The 15,919-nt window shown below is 43.7% G+C and overlaps 1 protein-coding gene across 1 annotated transcript; it reads right to left on the bottom strand.

Annotated features, from left to right (window-relative positions):
* Positions 1–3,113: 3,113 nt before the first annotated feature.
* On the bottom strand, positions 3,114–12,545 carry CALM1 (calmodulin 1). Its single transcript, XM_050898447.1, has 6 exons — positions 12,467–12,545; positions 9,361–9,391; positions 8,299–8,442; positions 6,072–6,178; positions 4,449–4,584; positions 3,114–4,221 (listed from the first exon to the last, which is right to left on the bottom strand). The coding sequence occupies exons 1-6, from the start codon at positions 12,467–12,469 to the stop codon at positions 4,193–4,195; spliced, it is 450 nt and encodes a 149-aa protein (XP_050754404.1). The 5' UTR covers positions 12,470–12,545; the 3' UTR covers positions 3,114–4,192.
* Positions 12,546–15,919: the final 3,374 nt, after the last annotated feature.

The raw sequence follows: 15,919 nt of genomic DNA, 5'->3' as shown, positions 1-15,919 counted from the left end.
ACCAGACCTTTAATATTTCGGAATTGCAATGCTGTTTTGTAAAAATCCCCACACAACTTTGTATGTGTTTGTCTTACTGATTTTAAAGGTCCACCTGCTCTATTTGCAAGTATACCATTTGCTTTTCTGAATGTCAGTCAGGAGAAACATGGCATCAGCCTTCATCACCTATCTTCAGTTGACGGCTAGATGTCTGTGGTCAGAAGACATGCCATGGTCCTGCCACAGTCCTTTCTGTCAGATTTCACTTAGTCATTAAATTTTAAAAACAAACCAAAAAATCCCACCAAACAAAAAAAAACCCCAAATCCTAATGCATTTCAGTAAGACAAGTGTTTCAGTTAGTTTCATGGTAGGGGAAAAGCAAGCTGTATTAACTGTTATTTCTAAATCCCAAGACTGTGCTTTTAGTTTAGGATGGTCTTCACCTGGGAGCAAGGGTCTGCATTCACATCACACGCATACTGCAATATAGGGACCAAGATATAGCTTCATCCCCCTCCCCACTCACCTGGGCAGGGCGCAGGGGCTGGCAGCTGCAGCACTGTACCCTGCCCACAGATCAGGCCCACCCCCACACATGCACTTAATGCATCGATAAGGTAATTTCTTGATCAGTTCTTGATAGCATCTGTGTTTCTGAAGCTGCACAAGTGTGACAAATGGTTGGGGGATAAGAGTCTTCTACCACATTAGTAAACCCTCCCCCTTTCGCCCCACCCCACCCCAGCAAACAAAACAAATGCCCCATACCTGGAGACGTTTCAGTGCCTGAATTATTAATAAAATAAGCATGATAATGAATAATCTATGTTAAGCATTTTCTTACCCTTTATTTTTTCATTATGATCAGAAGAGGAATATGATTAACAGCAGTTTAAACTTTAGCAGTACAATTTCAGTATTAAATATAAAACTACACTGCAAGTTGATGTATTTTAAAAATGGTTATGTATACTCTAGCCTTAAATTTATGTATCAAATACAAGTAACTCAATTGTTTCTTGCCTTGACAATTAACATATCTAACAAATTTCAACAAGCCAGACATCCATCTTTTCCATTAAAAAAAATAAGCAAGCACACCAACTCTTATTCATAGCAAGGGGGTGTAAAGATTCAACACTTTCCTGAGTGTTGTGCAAAGAATAACAGGTTTAAGAAAGTCAGTTAAATAAGTGTAATGATAAACCTAAAGCTAAGCTGGAGGACCTTTTGATTAACTTCATATTTCATATATTACTTGCATCAGTTGAGAGCAACATGAGTTACAGAACTTCCATGAAAACAAGCCACTTACAAGCAGGTGGTTAAGCTTGATCAGTTTATTAAAAGGATTGTATGACACGGTTGCCTGCAATAGCAGGGGACTGGATCTGATGACCCAGGAAGTTCTTTCCAGTCCCATGTTTCTAAGCCATGCACCAAGTGTATCCAGCCCACACTTTCACATTTGGAAAAAGCCAAAGCCACACACACACACACTCACAGAAAAAGAAAAAAAAAAAAAAAAAAGGCCTTGATGACACCATTTCATTTCTCTAGATATTCACTATGCAGAAGGGAACAGAGCTAAAGTCCTGTACAGAGGATACATTTACTCGAGGTTGATATGGTACTGAAGTCAGTTAATAATTAGATACCTCCAGGCAGATTCAGTTACAGGGCATACCAACACTGCACACTGCCAGACAATTTCTAATCAAGCCAAGAACCTCTTGCAGGAATGAGGTCTCTTTGCTACCAAGCACAGAGCACACTGAATAAGCTAAAAGCAGCTGTTCTTAAATGAACTACCCTACCAACCGTAAGTGAATGACAGATAGATGGTAAGAAGCATTTACCTACTAGACAAGATCTCTCTGCACACTCAGGCAGAAGAATAATTAGTTCAGAGCAGCAACCATTGCTCCTACCTTGCCTGTCTCTTGAGTATGTCTTTAAAAGCTGGTCTACAAAATCAGTGCAGCCATTCTCAAGCACTACCAAAGTAGCAGTTTGCAGCTGCCATGCAAGACTCTACTTTCAAATGGCAGTCAGACATTCCCATCATCATGGCCAGTTCGCTAGGACAGCGTACACAACCATAGCAAAAAGCCTTTGCAACAACTAGAGATCTAACAATTGCCTACATTCAGCCCATCTAACTTTTAGGCACTTGGTTTAGATGTCTGGGTCCCTAGTCACCCAGAACTCCCACCACCCCCACAGGGGAAAAAAATTAAAAAAAAAAAAAAAAAAAAAAAATCACTGAAGGCAGATAGTCTCAATTGCCTTCTGGAGGTGTCTCTTGACCCCCACTGAGCAAAGCTGCATTTCAAGCAACCAAATTCTTAACACAGGCACCTCAGTTAGACAGGATGAATGGAGACTTGCATCTCTTTCAGTAATAGTATCAATACTCTCCAAAACCAAAGGCAATTAAGCAATTAAGGTTTGCAACTCCAGTTACGCTTGGAAACAAACTTACAGTCAAGTAGTTAAGCTGTAGTCCCTCCCTCCCAAGCATAAAAGCCTTCCACATGGAGGCTCTGCTATTTAAAAAAAAAACAAACACATTCTTCTTTCAAACAGAGAAGAGTGGACACTGCTGCTTTGCCACTCATTCATGGGGAAGCTGAAGGATCAGAGAACACTTACTCAGAGACCTGGAATGACTAAGCACTGCTAGTGCATGCAAAGCAGAAGTAACAAGATGGTTTTTAAATTAACCCTAGTCCTCTTCTCCACCCCACAAAATTCATGCAAGTATTTGAGAAGATAGTCAGGATGTAATAGCCCATTTCCAAAAAGGCTTAGTTTGCTGTTTGGTTTTTTTTTTCACCACATATTGTAAAAGAAATGTCCTTTTGTTTTCTTTCTGTGGGTAGAGAAATGCATTTTTGGCATGTTTGAGAATCCTAGATATCTATGAAGTCTATGCTGTTTAAATTCTCCAACTAGTTTCTATAACCTGTCAAAAAAAACTTAAGCAACCTATACATGTTTCCCCAGTATTGACATGCATGCTCAGAGCTCTCCACTTTAGTGAAATGAGGTGTTACTTTGTGCTGATAGTTGACGAGTCAGCATTACACGACTTTGAGACCAACTAAATTAACATTGTCGTAATATGAAAGGCAAGCACAAGTTCATTTATTTATAGCAAAGGTCTTGGGTTACAGGAGGTCAGTTCTTGCCATCTTGAAAAGATAGGGGATAACTTATTGCATACATGTGCATTATAATTTAGCAGCAAGTCATTCATAGAAACACTTCCCTCCTACTGCTTTTTTGGTTTATTATCTCAATTATATATATATTTTAGCTTTACAAAGCATTTAACACCACCTTTAAGTTAATGGTCTTTTATTGGAAAAAAAAAGACTAGCATTTACAACTTGGAATGGACATAAATTGTAGTATCTTGAACAGCAATGTTGATAGTTGTGCTGAAGTCCACAGGCTACTCCGCCAGCTCCAAGTCATGGTACAGAAGGTTTTAAAAATATGAGAGTCCAAAGATGCTCCCTTGGTGAAGGTTTCTTTTAAAAATTTTGTGAACGGTAACAGCCCGACACCCGTTTCACTATAGTGCAATGCAGACAATGTTAAACCAGTATTGTAACACAGACATGCCATCCATAGTTAAGATCATCATATTTTTGGAGCACACTGCTACGTACAGGAGAACCATTCAACCTTTAGGGCATTTTCTCTAAGTTTTGCATCCTTCAACCATTTTGCTGCATACCATCCTGAGGTATAAACCAATTTTAAAGTAAACCAGCTATGACAATTTATACTACAAATTGAACTAGAATCCACTGTTGAACAAAAGAGTGGATCCTTTAGGTTGTTTTTTTCCTTTTAGTACAAATGTCTGACTGTGCTCAATTGTCAAGCTGCATGCATGAAAAACTGGCCAGCCCAAACAGTGTAATAGTCATTAGCAAATGGAACTTTTGAGTTCACTAAGTGCTTCCTTTTTTTTATTTTCAAGGTAGTACAATTATTTATATTGTAAAACTGATGTTTATCTTTTGGGGACAGGACCACCAACCATTACATGCAGTTTGTGGACAGAAGGTATTTTGACATTCAGTTTTGCTATACAGAAACAGAATGAATAAATGAACATTTTTTTTGCAAGAGGTAAGTAAAAGATTCAATTTGATTCTTCTAGAGGAAAAAAGGTGTAAAGGAGGTCTCTTCACTTTGCAGTCATCATCTGTACGAATTCTGAAAAGATAAAAAGTCACTGTGATTTATTGTCTCCAGAGTACTTCAACTGACAAGTCTCTTAAACACATTTGGCATAAAAAAAGCCCCTTTCCCTGCACCTAAGTTTTTGTCCACAGAAGCGGACAACTGAATAAACTGATGTCTCAAGTACTGGAAATTAACACCCTATGCAACAGGCTTTCACTCAGAGTAATGGTTTTGAGTCAAAACAAGCATCTTTTTACCTTCATAGTTGACTTGCCCATCCCCATCAATGTCTGCTTCTCTGATCATTTCGTCTACTTCTTCATCTGTTAGCTTTTCTCCTAAGTTTGTCATAACGTGACGTAGTTCTGCTGCACTGATATAGCCATTGCCATCCTGTGAGGAAAGAGTTGCACAAGATCATCATCAACAATCCTGACATTTCCAGTAACTGCTTCTGAACAAGCCTTACAGCACTTGGGACAGATATACAGACCTGGTACACTGTATAACTCTACAGTATGTACTAGACCCATTGCCTTATGAAGCATGCATGTCATCATATCCTTCTATACAATTATTGTACTGTAAGAGTAACTGCATGCCTGATTTGTAGCTGTGATAAGGTATTTTTAATGCTTGTAAAGAGCTTTCAAAAATAAACCAGAAACAAAGTGGGTTTTGCTCAGTCTCTGCTGCCTAAGCAAGGCCAAAAACACAACCCACCTATTTCCCCACCAGCAAGAACAAAGGCAGCTTTCTCTTCTGTGTAACACTACCTCTATAACCAGACTGCAAGTGGCTAGGTTAGGCTTCTTAGGTAAGATGATATAGAACAAACCTTCAAAGAAAGCATTTAAATTCTACTCATAAGGAGTCGTGAAAAGCTTCATGGCAAAAAAAAAAAAGAGAGAATGACACTTCTAAGTCAGTGTTCCCATTAGTAATATCCAAACCTAGAGCTCATCCCTAGCCATTTCAGAAATTGTCCTTTCCATATACAGGAAGAATATACTAGCTTAGAGCAGGAGTTCATATGGACTTCACCAGTAGATAAGCTACCTCAGTGGCTTTAAACACAGATCTACTCTGCACAAATAACCCCACAGAGTAGATGAAGTACTAACCAAACAATTGAACATTTCCTCTAGCACACTCAGATAAGTACTAGAGACTGCCACTTTTTTCCATAAAAAGTAGTAAGGCCTTCTTCCACACACGTGTGCATCAGCTTAGCAGCTGCGCCAGCCATTACTCACAATTCTCTTGTAACATCTGTCATATCCAAGCAATCCAAAGAGGGGAACTCCTGTTCTAGAAATAATTGACCTCATCATGTATGCCCAGGTATCCTTAAAAGTGACAGAGGGAGTTGAGCTCTTAAGTTTTCCTTGAAAGCAACCTCAAAGTCCACATCTTGGAAACAGAACATGCAATACTTCATGTCCCTTTAAATATTGATGACATCATCTTAGCTTCAAAAGCTTCTGTGAAGTAGTGTAAAATCTTATGCTCCACGCAAACATTTCCCCATTCCCCCAAAGTCAGAAGGTACAGAAAAATCCCACCTGTCCACCGCCCCCACCCCCCCCCCAAAACCACAATACCCCACAAGCATCAAGTTCTGCTCATCTCTGCTCCTAAGAAAAGGCGAGAAAGTTTTCCTCATGGATGAGCCTAAAGCAGACAACTGCTGTGTAAAGCAGGTAGAACACGCCTGCAACAGTCCTGGTTCTGTTTCCAGAACAGTCTCTGCTCTGTTTCCAAATCCTCTGCTTCTACAAGAGGACTTTTTTTTCCTTCTAGACAAGAAGAGAGAAAACACTCAAGAAAAGATGGACATCATTACTGCTTCTAAAGAACATTTGTACTTTTATTAATACCTTGTCAAAGACTCGGAATGCCTCACGGATTTCTTCCTCGCTGTCTGTGTCCTTCATTTTTCTGGCCATCATGGTTAAAAATTCAGGGAAGTCGATAGTGCCATTGCCTTAATGAAAAGAAACTTCCAAAAATTAAAATTCCATGCTTTTCTTCATACAAAAAAAAATGTGGCATTTAACTTAGCCAGGGACAAGACTGGCAGATCCTCTGTAAGCCGTTCTTACAGAACTGGATCTTCTCCCTAAATTGCTGCCATTGCCTTTTTGCTATTACAATGTGCAGTAGCCGCTGTCACTGCAATGTTTCAGCACAATGAAATCAACTGTTGCCTTCTCCCCAGCTCAAGCCATACCATTTGCCACCCAAGTTGCAAGTGAAATGTCAGTCTGATGCTCCAAGGTTAACCAATACTAAGACTTGTCTTTACTTCAAATCACACCCCAAAATTAATCATTTAGTTTCTTTAGAATCTCCCAATTGCTGTGGGAGATTCCAGAAGTGAATGTATTATAAAGCTGGCACTACAAATCCAGGATATCTAAAATTTGGGAAAATTACACTTCACTAAGCTGCTCATAAATACTTGTTCCTTGTTAAAAATCAACTTCCTTATCAACATACCTTGTACATCACAAAAGTATTGCACCATTTTAAGGTGCAACAAGGACCTGCAAATTCCAGTGACATGAGAAAAGCTGCCATTATTTGGTATTTCTGATAAGCTTGGCAGTAGGTGTTCTTATAGGTATTTCACTGCAAAACTGAAAATCCCTGGTAACATCCAGGCCTCACCCCTAAGATTTTTAAGTTCTTCATTCAAAGTAAGGATTCAAACTTCAGGCTGCTCAAAGCTATGAGAAAAGTGGTATAGTGAAGAAACAAGTTCTTTAAAACAGCAGAAACTAGATTTGTATAGTCAGGATTCAGCCCTATATGCCAAAAAACCCACATTAAATAGTTCACTGTGCAACTAAGATCTACCCATTGCTTGAGGGAAACATACAAACTCATTGGGTAAGTATAGCAAAGAAGCTAAATCAATGCAGTTTAAGAAAATCTGAAATCCCTAAGCTGCAAAGGTTGAGACATACATAGCTATATCATGATGGCCAGCTTTATCTACCAGCTAAATCTGAATACAGGTCTTGTACTCAGCATTGAAAAGTCCTCAATGAACATGTAGAATAACAGCAAAGCAATATGCCATAAAACAAGTTCAAACAGATGGGCAGGCATACTTCTCCGAAGTCCTCAGTCTCCTTTCACTTTTAATCTACCAGTGCAGCATTGTGGACTGTAGCCTAGGGAAGCCACTATACACAATCTCTAACTAGCACTGCAAACCCTAAAGTTTTTCAGTATCTGCATCCAAGAGCTAGAAATTAAGGTCAACTTACACTTTTAGGGAAGTACTTGTAATTAATGCAGTCTGATAACCAGATAATCTATACTCTTGGCAATATACTTTCACTCTTCTTTTACAGGGATATTAGAGAAAAATCATTATCACAACCAACATACAAGATCAAAGCCTTGACATGACTGAGCAGGGGAAAGCACTTTTCCTTTTTTATAACTGCCAGCCTGTGTGGAGTCTCAAAAAAAAACACAAGCAGTTACCCTTTCTGGCATCCATTCAAAATAATTCTGGTAATCAAAATAATTCTGGTAAGACTTGATACAGGAAGGCTTTTCTGCTTTTGCCTCCAATCCCCCTCCCATATATTAGTGATCTAATAGACTACATTAGACTACACAGTCTCTCTGTTGTGTTTTCAATTCTTGGAAGTTTAGCACTATTCCACTCCTATCACCTTTTTGGCCTTAGACAAAACCACAGACATTAGTACAGCTACTAAGACCAACACGGGCTGACAAAACATGTATAGAAAAGCTGGGTGGAAACACAGGTTAACAGCAGGTCAGGGCAAGTCAGATAGCAACAGGAAGCCCATGACCCATAAAATATTAAAGACAAACAGCATAACTTTGTCTCTGCCCATCCCTTTTTTTAGATTCTCACTAATACTGCTAGCATCTTTGACTGCTGTGCAGAGAGCAATCAAAAAATTGACACCCCTCTGAGTTTACATTCTATTGAGTATTTTGAAAGTGCTTCAAGAGATCGATGTCACAGAATCTTCTCTATGCAGTCCAAGCCCAGGTGTGGAGGTCATACATACTTAAGATGATCACAGTGCTAATAACTACCTTTCCAACACTTACCATCAGCATCTACCTCGTTGATCATATCCTGCAATTCTGCTTCTGTTGGATTTTGACCCAATGACCTCATGACAGTTCCCAGTTCTTTTGTTGTGATAGTACCATCACCATCTTTGTCAAATAGGGAAAAGGCTTCCTTGAATTCTAGAGGCAGAAATAGTCCCAGTGTTTAGTAACATCACCAGCATAAGAAAACTGAATACTAAAAATGCACTCCACTGACAACACCTGGTACAATTTTAAGAAACCTTTTCTCTAACTGTCCATGTATTGAGAGAACTAACACTCTCAAATGTTAATAAAAAAACTACTTACAGTACCAACACATAATTTGCACAGTATAGTCAAACCTATTTCATGTAGCCATTATCTGCATTACAACATCATCTTGCTTGAGGCACAGTGGCACCATAAACAGCAGCTGCCTGGGATAAGTGAAGGGACCCACTGGGTTCCCTTCACCATTAACAGACTTACAGGAACAATAAGTGTTGTCATTTACCACATTTTTAAGGCAGCAGACAATAAAAATTTATGTCAGCCACAAGTGGGTGACTGGTCTCCAGAAGGTCAAGTAATGCTCCTTCTCCTAACCAGTTTGAATTACAGACACTCTGCTAGAAGTTATTTAAAAGGCACTGGCTTACATTAACATGTAATAAATCCATTTTAGGTTTATTTGTTGCCATTTCATTTCAATTTTATCTTCACTTTATTAAAAAGAAAAGAGTACCTAGGTCTGCTTTGACTCCAAGAAGTTCACTTGAGTCTAGCAATTATTTCTGTTTGCAAGAAATCTAGAAGGACTTGGCTCAAGTCTGAAAGCCTAAAAAAAAATCATTATCTGTAGTCCAAGGAACAAGCAGTCTAAACTAAGAGGCAATGAACCAATAATCTTCCAAAATGTTTTTTTTTTTTAAAAGTGGGTGCTTTTTAAAAAAGTGTTAGTACAGATTTGAAATAGTCAAAAAGGTTTTTTTTATTTCCATCATGTTTGAGATAGTATTTTTTTAGTCACAAGGAGTTAGCAAAAAGATAATCATTTCTCATCAAGACACTTACCAGCAATCTGTTCTTCAGTCAGCTGATCAGCCTACACGAAGAATAGAACATTTTAGAATATTGTTTACCTCTAGCTATGTCAAGCCACAAGATACTTCCTTTAGATTTCAGTAGTGATTTATCATTACTTTCACAAAGCCACTTTCAACCGCTGGAACTCTGCCTCTGCAAGGAGATTCCACTCACCTACACCATGCAGCCGTTTCCAAAAGCATATAAGCTAACTTGTTTTGAAATGCACATGAAGAACCAGACATGCCATCCTTCGACTTGGAGAATCTGATTTGGTCAAGTGAAGGACACAGGGCAGGCTCCTTGCAATTGGTCAGAGAGGCATGAAATCCTTAATAACATGTGTTTGGGGTTTCACATCACATCAGATGTCATTTCCAGCAGTATAGTGACCCTAATACTGCACGGGGGTATTTGCACATTAGCGGACTAATGACAAGTGTGCCACCTAGTGATCTAACACTACTGAAGTCTGCCCGCCCCCACCACATTGCATCAAGTATTAGCCTACTGTAGGCTTAACAGAAAGGACTGTGCCGTGATACTAGGAGGAATTACTACTCGGTATTATGGAGATTTTTGCCACCTCTGACAAAGAAAATGTCAGTTTCCAAGCATCACATTATTTTTCCATTCAGCCAAGCAGTTTAAGGTGCCTCACACTGATATGCAGGTTGTTTTATACATCATTTTAAGTGGCAAGATTTAAAATGCCTGCTTATGACCTTCTGTACATCAAGAGGCCACTGCTGCATCCAAAGGTATACAGCTCAGTGGGCAATTAAGTGGGCTTTCCCAGAGCTTCACTGTGCTAACCACATCCTTCCAGAAGCCTCTCCCTTCTGTAGGACAGAGCATCACAAAAAGCTCCGCTGTTTGGACTCAAAGGAGCTAACTAGTTCTTTATGGAAAAATATGCATTTTCCTACTAATTAAAAAGGAAAGACACCTGGATTTTACTGGAGAACACAAGGTACTAACTCCTTTTAAACTCATTTTATTGGACAGCTTTTACTAACAGAATAGATAATTTTGTAGGTCAGAGAAAGCAGACATCTTGTAACACTTTTGTCCTAAAATACCATTATTCAAGTATAAAAACCACTTAACTGCAGTAAAGAGCAACAAATACAATGGAGAATTAACAGGCTATACAATCTGTTAAGCTCTTGCACAGGGGAATAGGGTAGGGTTGAAAGCCTGCTGTGTATGTTAAGTGACATACACAGATTTCAACTGTAAATAGGTGTTGGGGGTTTTTTATGGTTTAATGTATGTAATAATTAAACAATTCCCTATATGCACAGTGGGTTGGGGGGAGAAAAGGGTAGAAATGCTAATAGCTAAACACAGTTCAAATTTAATAAATCTTCTTTAATAACAGCAGAAAACTTGTGTTCAAAATCCAGTTCAGCTTTCTGCACTCTGTGATTTTCCAGAAAACATGAGGTTTTACTTAAACATTATCTAAGGAATTTACATAACAGACTCAATGCCCTGCAGAACAGGAAACAGAGCCACACCTCAGCAAAAACCTCCAACCCACAGCACCAGCTCATTGCCCCATTAGTCAGAGCTCACTGGATGTTTCTAAAAATCGGATTTCTAATTAAAAAAATCGCACACACCGCGATGCCAGAAGCACGCAAACTCGACCCTAAACCGCCATGGGGTTCACCTTCCCGAGCAACAGGCACAACCACTACCCGCTCGCCCTAGCTACAGGACAAAGGTACCCAAGGCTGCAGCCATCACCCCACCCAGCCAAGTCATCAAATCCTGTCCTGGTGATGTCAGCCTTCCCCGACGGGAAGGGGAGATGGAGACACAGAGCCGAGGAACACCCATCCAGATTGCCAAAATGCGATTAGAGGTCAGCCTGCAACTGTTTCGCCGCTCTCGTAGGAAGCAAAAAACCGCCGGGAAAATCCCAGCCCCTCCTCTTGCCCTCTTTTGCGAGGAGTCCGGGCTGGCACCGCAGCGCCCGACGGCCGGGGATGAGGTGAGCTGCTCCCGGAGCCCACCAGCGATGCGCTTCGGAAGGCGAGGCGGAGGCTGGCATCGCCCGGGCGGGCGAGCAAGGAGGCTCGCAGCCCGGCGGGCGCAACAGGCGCCCTTCCCGGCCGGCAGCCACCCACTGCTGCAGTGCGTCCCCGTTTCCCCTCCCTCTCCAGCCGCCGGCCACACCACGTCCTCATCCTGCAGCCGGGAGGGCGCCTGGGCTCCGCAGCCAGTCTTCCCCGTCCCCGTCGCTCGGCGGCGGGGGCAGCGGCTCTTCCCCCGCAGCCCCCCGGGGGAGAGGGAAGGCTGCGCTCCCCCCACCGAGCCACCCATGCGGGCGTTGGGCCGTTTCCAACCGAGCAAAGCGCACTGCGCCCCGGTCCCCCCCAGCCGGGGGGTGCGCGGGGGCCGGGAAGGAAGAGGAGGAGACATGATGTAATGCCGACAGCGATGGGCTTCGCCGCTGCTGCTGCGTTTTTTGGGGGGGATGGGGGGCGAGGGCGCAGTAGCTGCAGCGCGGTGCCCTCCCCCAGGCCGCCCTCCCATCCCCCCCGCTCCCTGCGCAGTGCAGCTGGTGCCGGAGCCGAGCGGGATCCTCGCCCGCAGACCGGCGCCCCGCCCGGCACGGCCCCCGCCCCGCAACGCGCCCTGCCCGGCAGAGGGGCCGCGGCCCCGGGGAGACGCGCCCAGCCCTTTCCGGACGGGAGCGACCGCCGCATACGGGGGAAGGCGAGGCGGGGCCGCGGCGGGAGGGCGCGGGGCCGGGGCGCCCACACGGCAGGCCCGGGGAAAGGGGAAGGAAGCGGCGGAAGAGGAAGGGCCGCAGCTCCGCGGCGATCCCGCGCAGCGCGGCGGGGGGGGGGGGGGGGGGGGGGGGGCGTCCGCAGCCACCAGCCCGCTCACCCCGCAGGGACCCGGGCGGGAAGGGCTGCGGCCTCCCGCCGCCCTCTCCCCGCGGGGCTCCCCCCGACTCCTCCCCAGGGAGAGCCCGGCTCCACCGACCCGACCGTCCCCGGATCCGCAGCGAGCCCCCTACGCGCGAGCCCCCGCGGCAGCCCGGGCACCCCGCGCCGCCGTCGGTCGAGCTACCTACCATGGCGCGGCGGCGGCGGGCCCGGCGGCGGCTGCACGAACTGCGCGACCACGAGCGGCAGCGGCTGCCTCCTCCCCGGCGCGGCTCAGAGAAGTGCTGGGCGTGTGAGCCTGCGCCGCCCCGCTATATATGTAGGGCCGTATCCCTCCGCCGGAGCGGGGCCTTTTTCTCTCCTCCCCGGCGCGGTATGTGTGAGGGTGACTGCGGCGAGCAGCCCTGCCCCCTCCGCGGCTCGGCCCCTCCCCCGGCGGGCCCGCTTCCACCCCCCCCACCGCAGCCCCGCGGCCGCTCGCCCCCAGAGGCGCGGCCGGAGGCCGCCTGCCTGCGGCGGGAGCGGGGGCCGCTGCGGGCTCCAGCCCAGCGGTGCCCTCCCCCCCCCCCCCCCCCTCCGCCGTGCTCCTCTCCCCTTCCCCTGTCTCCTCGCCCCCTGAGGTAAGAGCCACGCAGGGACAGGCGGGTGAGCAGCTTCCCCCCCCCCGCCCGAGGGAGAGGCCCCGCTCCCGGGGCGAGACGGCTGCAGCCCGCCGCGGGCTGCGCGGCCGCCCCCCGCGTCCCCAAGCCGGGCGGCGAGGGCGAAGGCAGCCTGGCCCTGGTAGTGGCCATTTTCCGCCGAGCGCTGGTGCCGGCGGAGACCGCGGGGGGCGGCCGGGCCGGCGGGGAGAGAGCTGCCCGCCGCGGGGCTGCGTCACTGCGGGGTCCCCGCCGGCCCCGCGTCGAGGCCTCTCCCTATCTCCCCGTCGCTCTCTAGGCTGGGACCCCCGGGGGTGAGGGCAGTCTCGGCCGAGTTGGTGCTTTTTTTTTCCTAGACAGCATCCCCGCTGGCGGTGCGGTGGCCTGCCCTCCCCCGGGGAGGCCGGAGCGGCGCCTGGGAGAGCACGATGGCACGGGGCGGGGGGGCGTTAATAAAGCACATTCTTCGGGGAAATGTGGACGACAAGGGGGGTACGACAGAGACTGTAAAGCTGGTATGTTGAAGCGAGCACAGCTGCTTTTTTTTTTTAATCCTAGCGCTTTTGTCAAGCACCAAAATCTAGATGATGGTTAAAATTCCATCCAGAATCAGATGGTCTACAACTGACACTTCAGCCCCTTCTCAGCAGAACGGCTGTAGCCTACAAGTGAGAGGCAGCAAAAGCATGTTCTGATGTCAAATGTTTTCTTTATTTCTCCTCTGTCTGCTCTGGGTTTGAGGATTTTGTCCACCAACTGATAATAACCCAGGTAAATATTGTAGCGTTCACACTGTACCTCCTTTAATAGGTATGGAAGCACAAACAAACATGGACCCACATTGGAATCAAGAATTTTGGTTCCATTCATGACAGGTACCCTTAGATTTTGAGCTTCCTTGTAGTTCAAGATATTTTTAGTTAAGGTTTTAGTTTGGGCCTCTCTCTGGATTGGGAAGCTGGCAATATTTCCAATGTGGTCATAATTCTGATGATCTGCTTGCAGTATGGCACTAAATCTTTTAAAATACGTTTTTCTATTTTTCTGTTTTTGAAAAATTGTGCATACTTTCAGTGTTTGAAATAAAGACAAAATCAGTTGGGTTTAGTTTGTTTAACAATTTCAATAGCTCTACCACTGAAGTTACAATTTATTTGCTTGCCTTTCTGGAACACAGTGATAGGTTGGCAAACACAACAGTTACCTGTTTACGATCTGGAAGGATTTCTCATAGCAAACAAAATACCATATTTAATGTGTCATAGTTTGGTCCCCAAACCATCCTAACATTTGTGTAGGAACTAGTATATGAAATGGTATCAGAAAACCGATTTGCAGCTGGCTAGTCTGCAAATGATAGATTTATAGACAGCTTCCATTTCAGATGCAGAATGCCCAGCCTCCTATTTTTAATATACTTTTTTTTAAACTACTAAGCAGTGATGTTGGTTTTTTGGGGTTTTTTGGGTTTTTTTGGTATGGAAGAACATGCAAATTGATCTTTTGTTTTCAAACCAGACCAACAATTTTAAGCTCTTATTTTCCCAGCTTAATTTCTTTCTGGAAAACATGGCACAATGTTTGATTGATGTGGGCCACAAGAGCTTTTGCTTGGATAAGTGAATCTTGGAACTCTTCGAGTCTCACAGGGATGTGTGAGGAGCAATGTTCATGTACAAATCATTCACCTCATTGTGCTGGTCTTACACAGGTGAAGATCTCAGTATTGAAACACTGAATTCTATATAAATATTGGGCTAAGAAATTTGTACAATTATCTTGCAAAGATAAATAGGTAATGCACTCTCATGGTCTTTGGCCAAAATGTTTCTAACATGGAAGGCTGACGGTATTATCAGGAGAATAATCTTACCGATATTTAAATGTGACAGTTTAGAACATGGGTGCCTTATTTCAGTCTCTTTAAAGTCAATTTTAAGTGCATGTAATATGTTCTTCCATTGATCCAAACCTTCACTTGTTAAAAATTGAAGGGATTAGATTTATCTGTTGAGGAGAGACTATGAGACAAGTAATTAAAATTTATGTAGATTCTCTTACAGACTATCAGCATTACAGTGTTTGGACATATGTGAAGAAAGTTGGAAATGTAAAGTAAAAAGCCACTCAGTCACATTCAATGAATGTTGCCAAAAATTAACAGGGCCTTTGAGTAGGATTGCTGTGCATTTATTCCTATTTCTCTCTTTTTTTAACTTTTTGTGTCTACTTCTGCTAACTCTTGATGGTTCACACTAATAATTCATTTATATTAAAAATGGAATTTTAAAATAAAGTTACTTTTAAAGTAGTTTGGAATATAGTTATCTTACTTTATGTAAGAAAAATTTCAGGATGATCAATTAAGGTGCCACAGTTAGGTTCTGCAGTAGTTTCTGTTAAATTGTATCATTCTGTATTTGAAAATATTTCACAGCTAATGCTCCAAAATAACATTCTGACTAAGGGGAATTTTTTTTCCTAATTTGACATATGGCAGTGATAAATGTAAACAAAACAGAATACTAATGTTTTGCTGCTTATTTAATGTAGAAAAAAACTCATCTAAACTGGCATCTGCCTGCTCCTTGTAAATTTGCTTTCACTCAATTGTACAGCTAGATTTGGATCGGTATTCTTTGTTCTCTTAAAATTTACATTCAGTTGTGGGCAGGCAAGAAATGCCCCTGTCATTCCAATGACATACAATGTCAAATGATTTGCCAGGATCTTCTATAGTCTCATTCAAAATCTCCTAGATCTCAGTGGGAGCTGGAGTGGGCCATGGAATTACTCAGTATTTTTGCCTAAAACCATAGAACTTGGCCACCCCATTGCTACAGAGCTTTTCTATGAACAGAGGGCTATGCGATAGCTATTAAGATGAATTTCTGACTGGATAGATTCACTGTTCTAAATTATTTTACTCTCCATCACTAAGCATGCTTTTGTTGACTTGTGTTTAAGCTGTAATATTAACAAAAGATTATTTTATACATTTAT

This window comes from Gymnogyps californianus, chromosome 5, assembly GCF_018139145.2.
Source record: "Gymnogyps californianus isolate 813 chromosome 5, ASM1813914v2, whole genome shotgun sequence".
In the NCBI taxonomy this organism is placed as follows: domain Eukaryota; kingdom Metazoa; phylum Chordata; class Aves; order Accipitriformes; family Cathartidae; genus Gymnogyps; species Gymnogyps californianus.
Note: the sequence above shows the minus strand (reverse complement) of the source record. Positions and strands in the feature narration are given on the sequence as shown.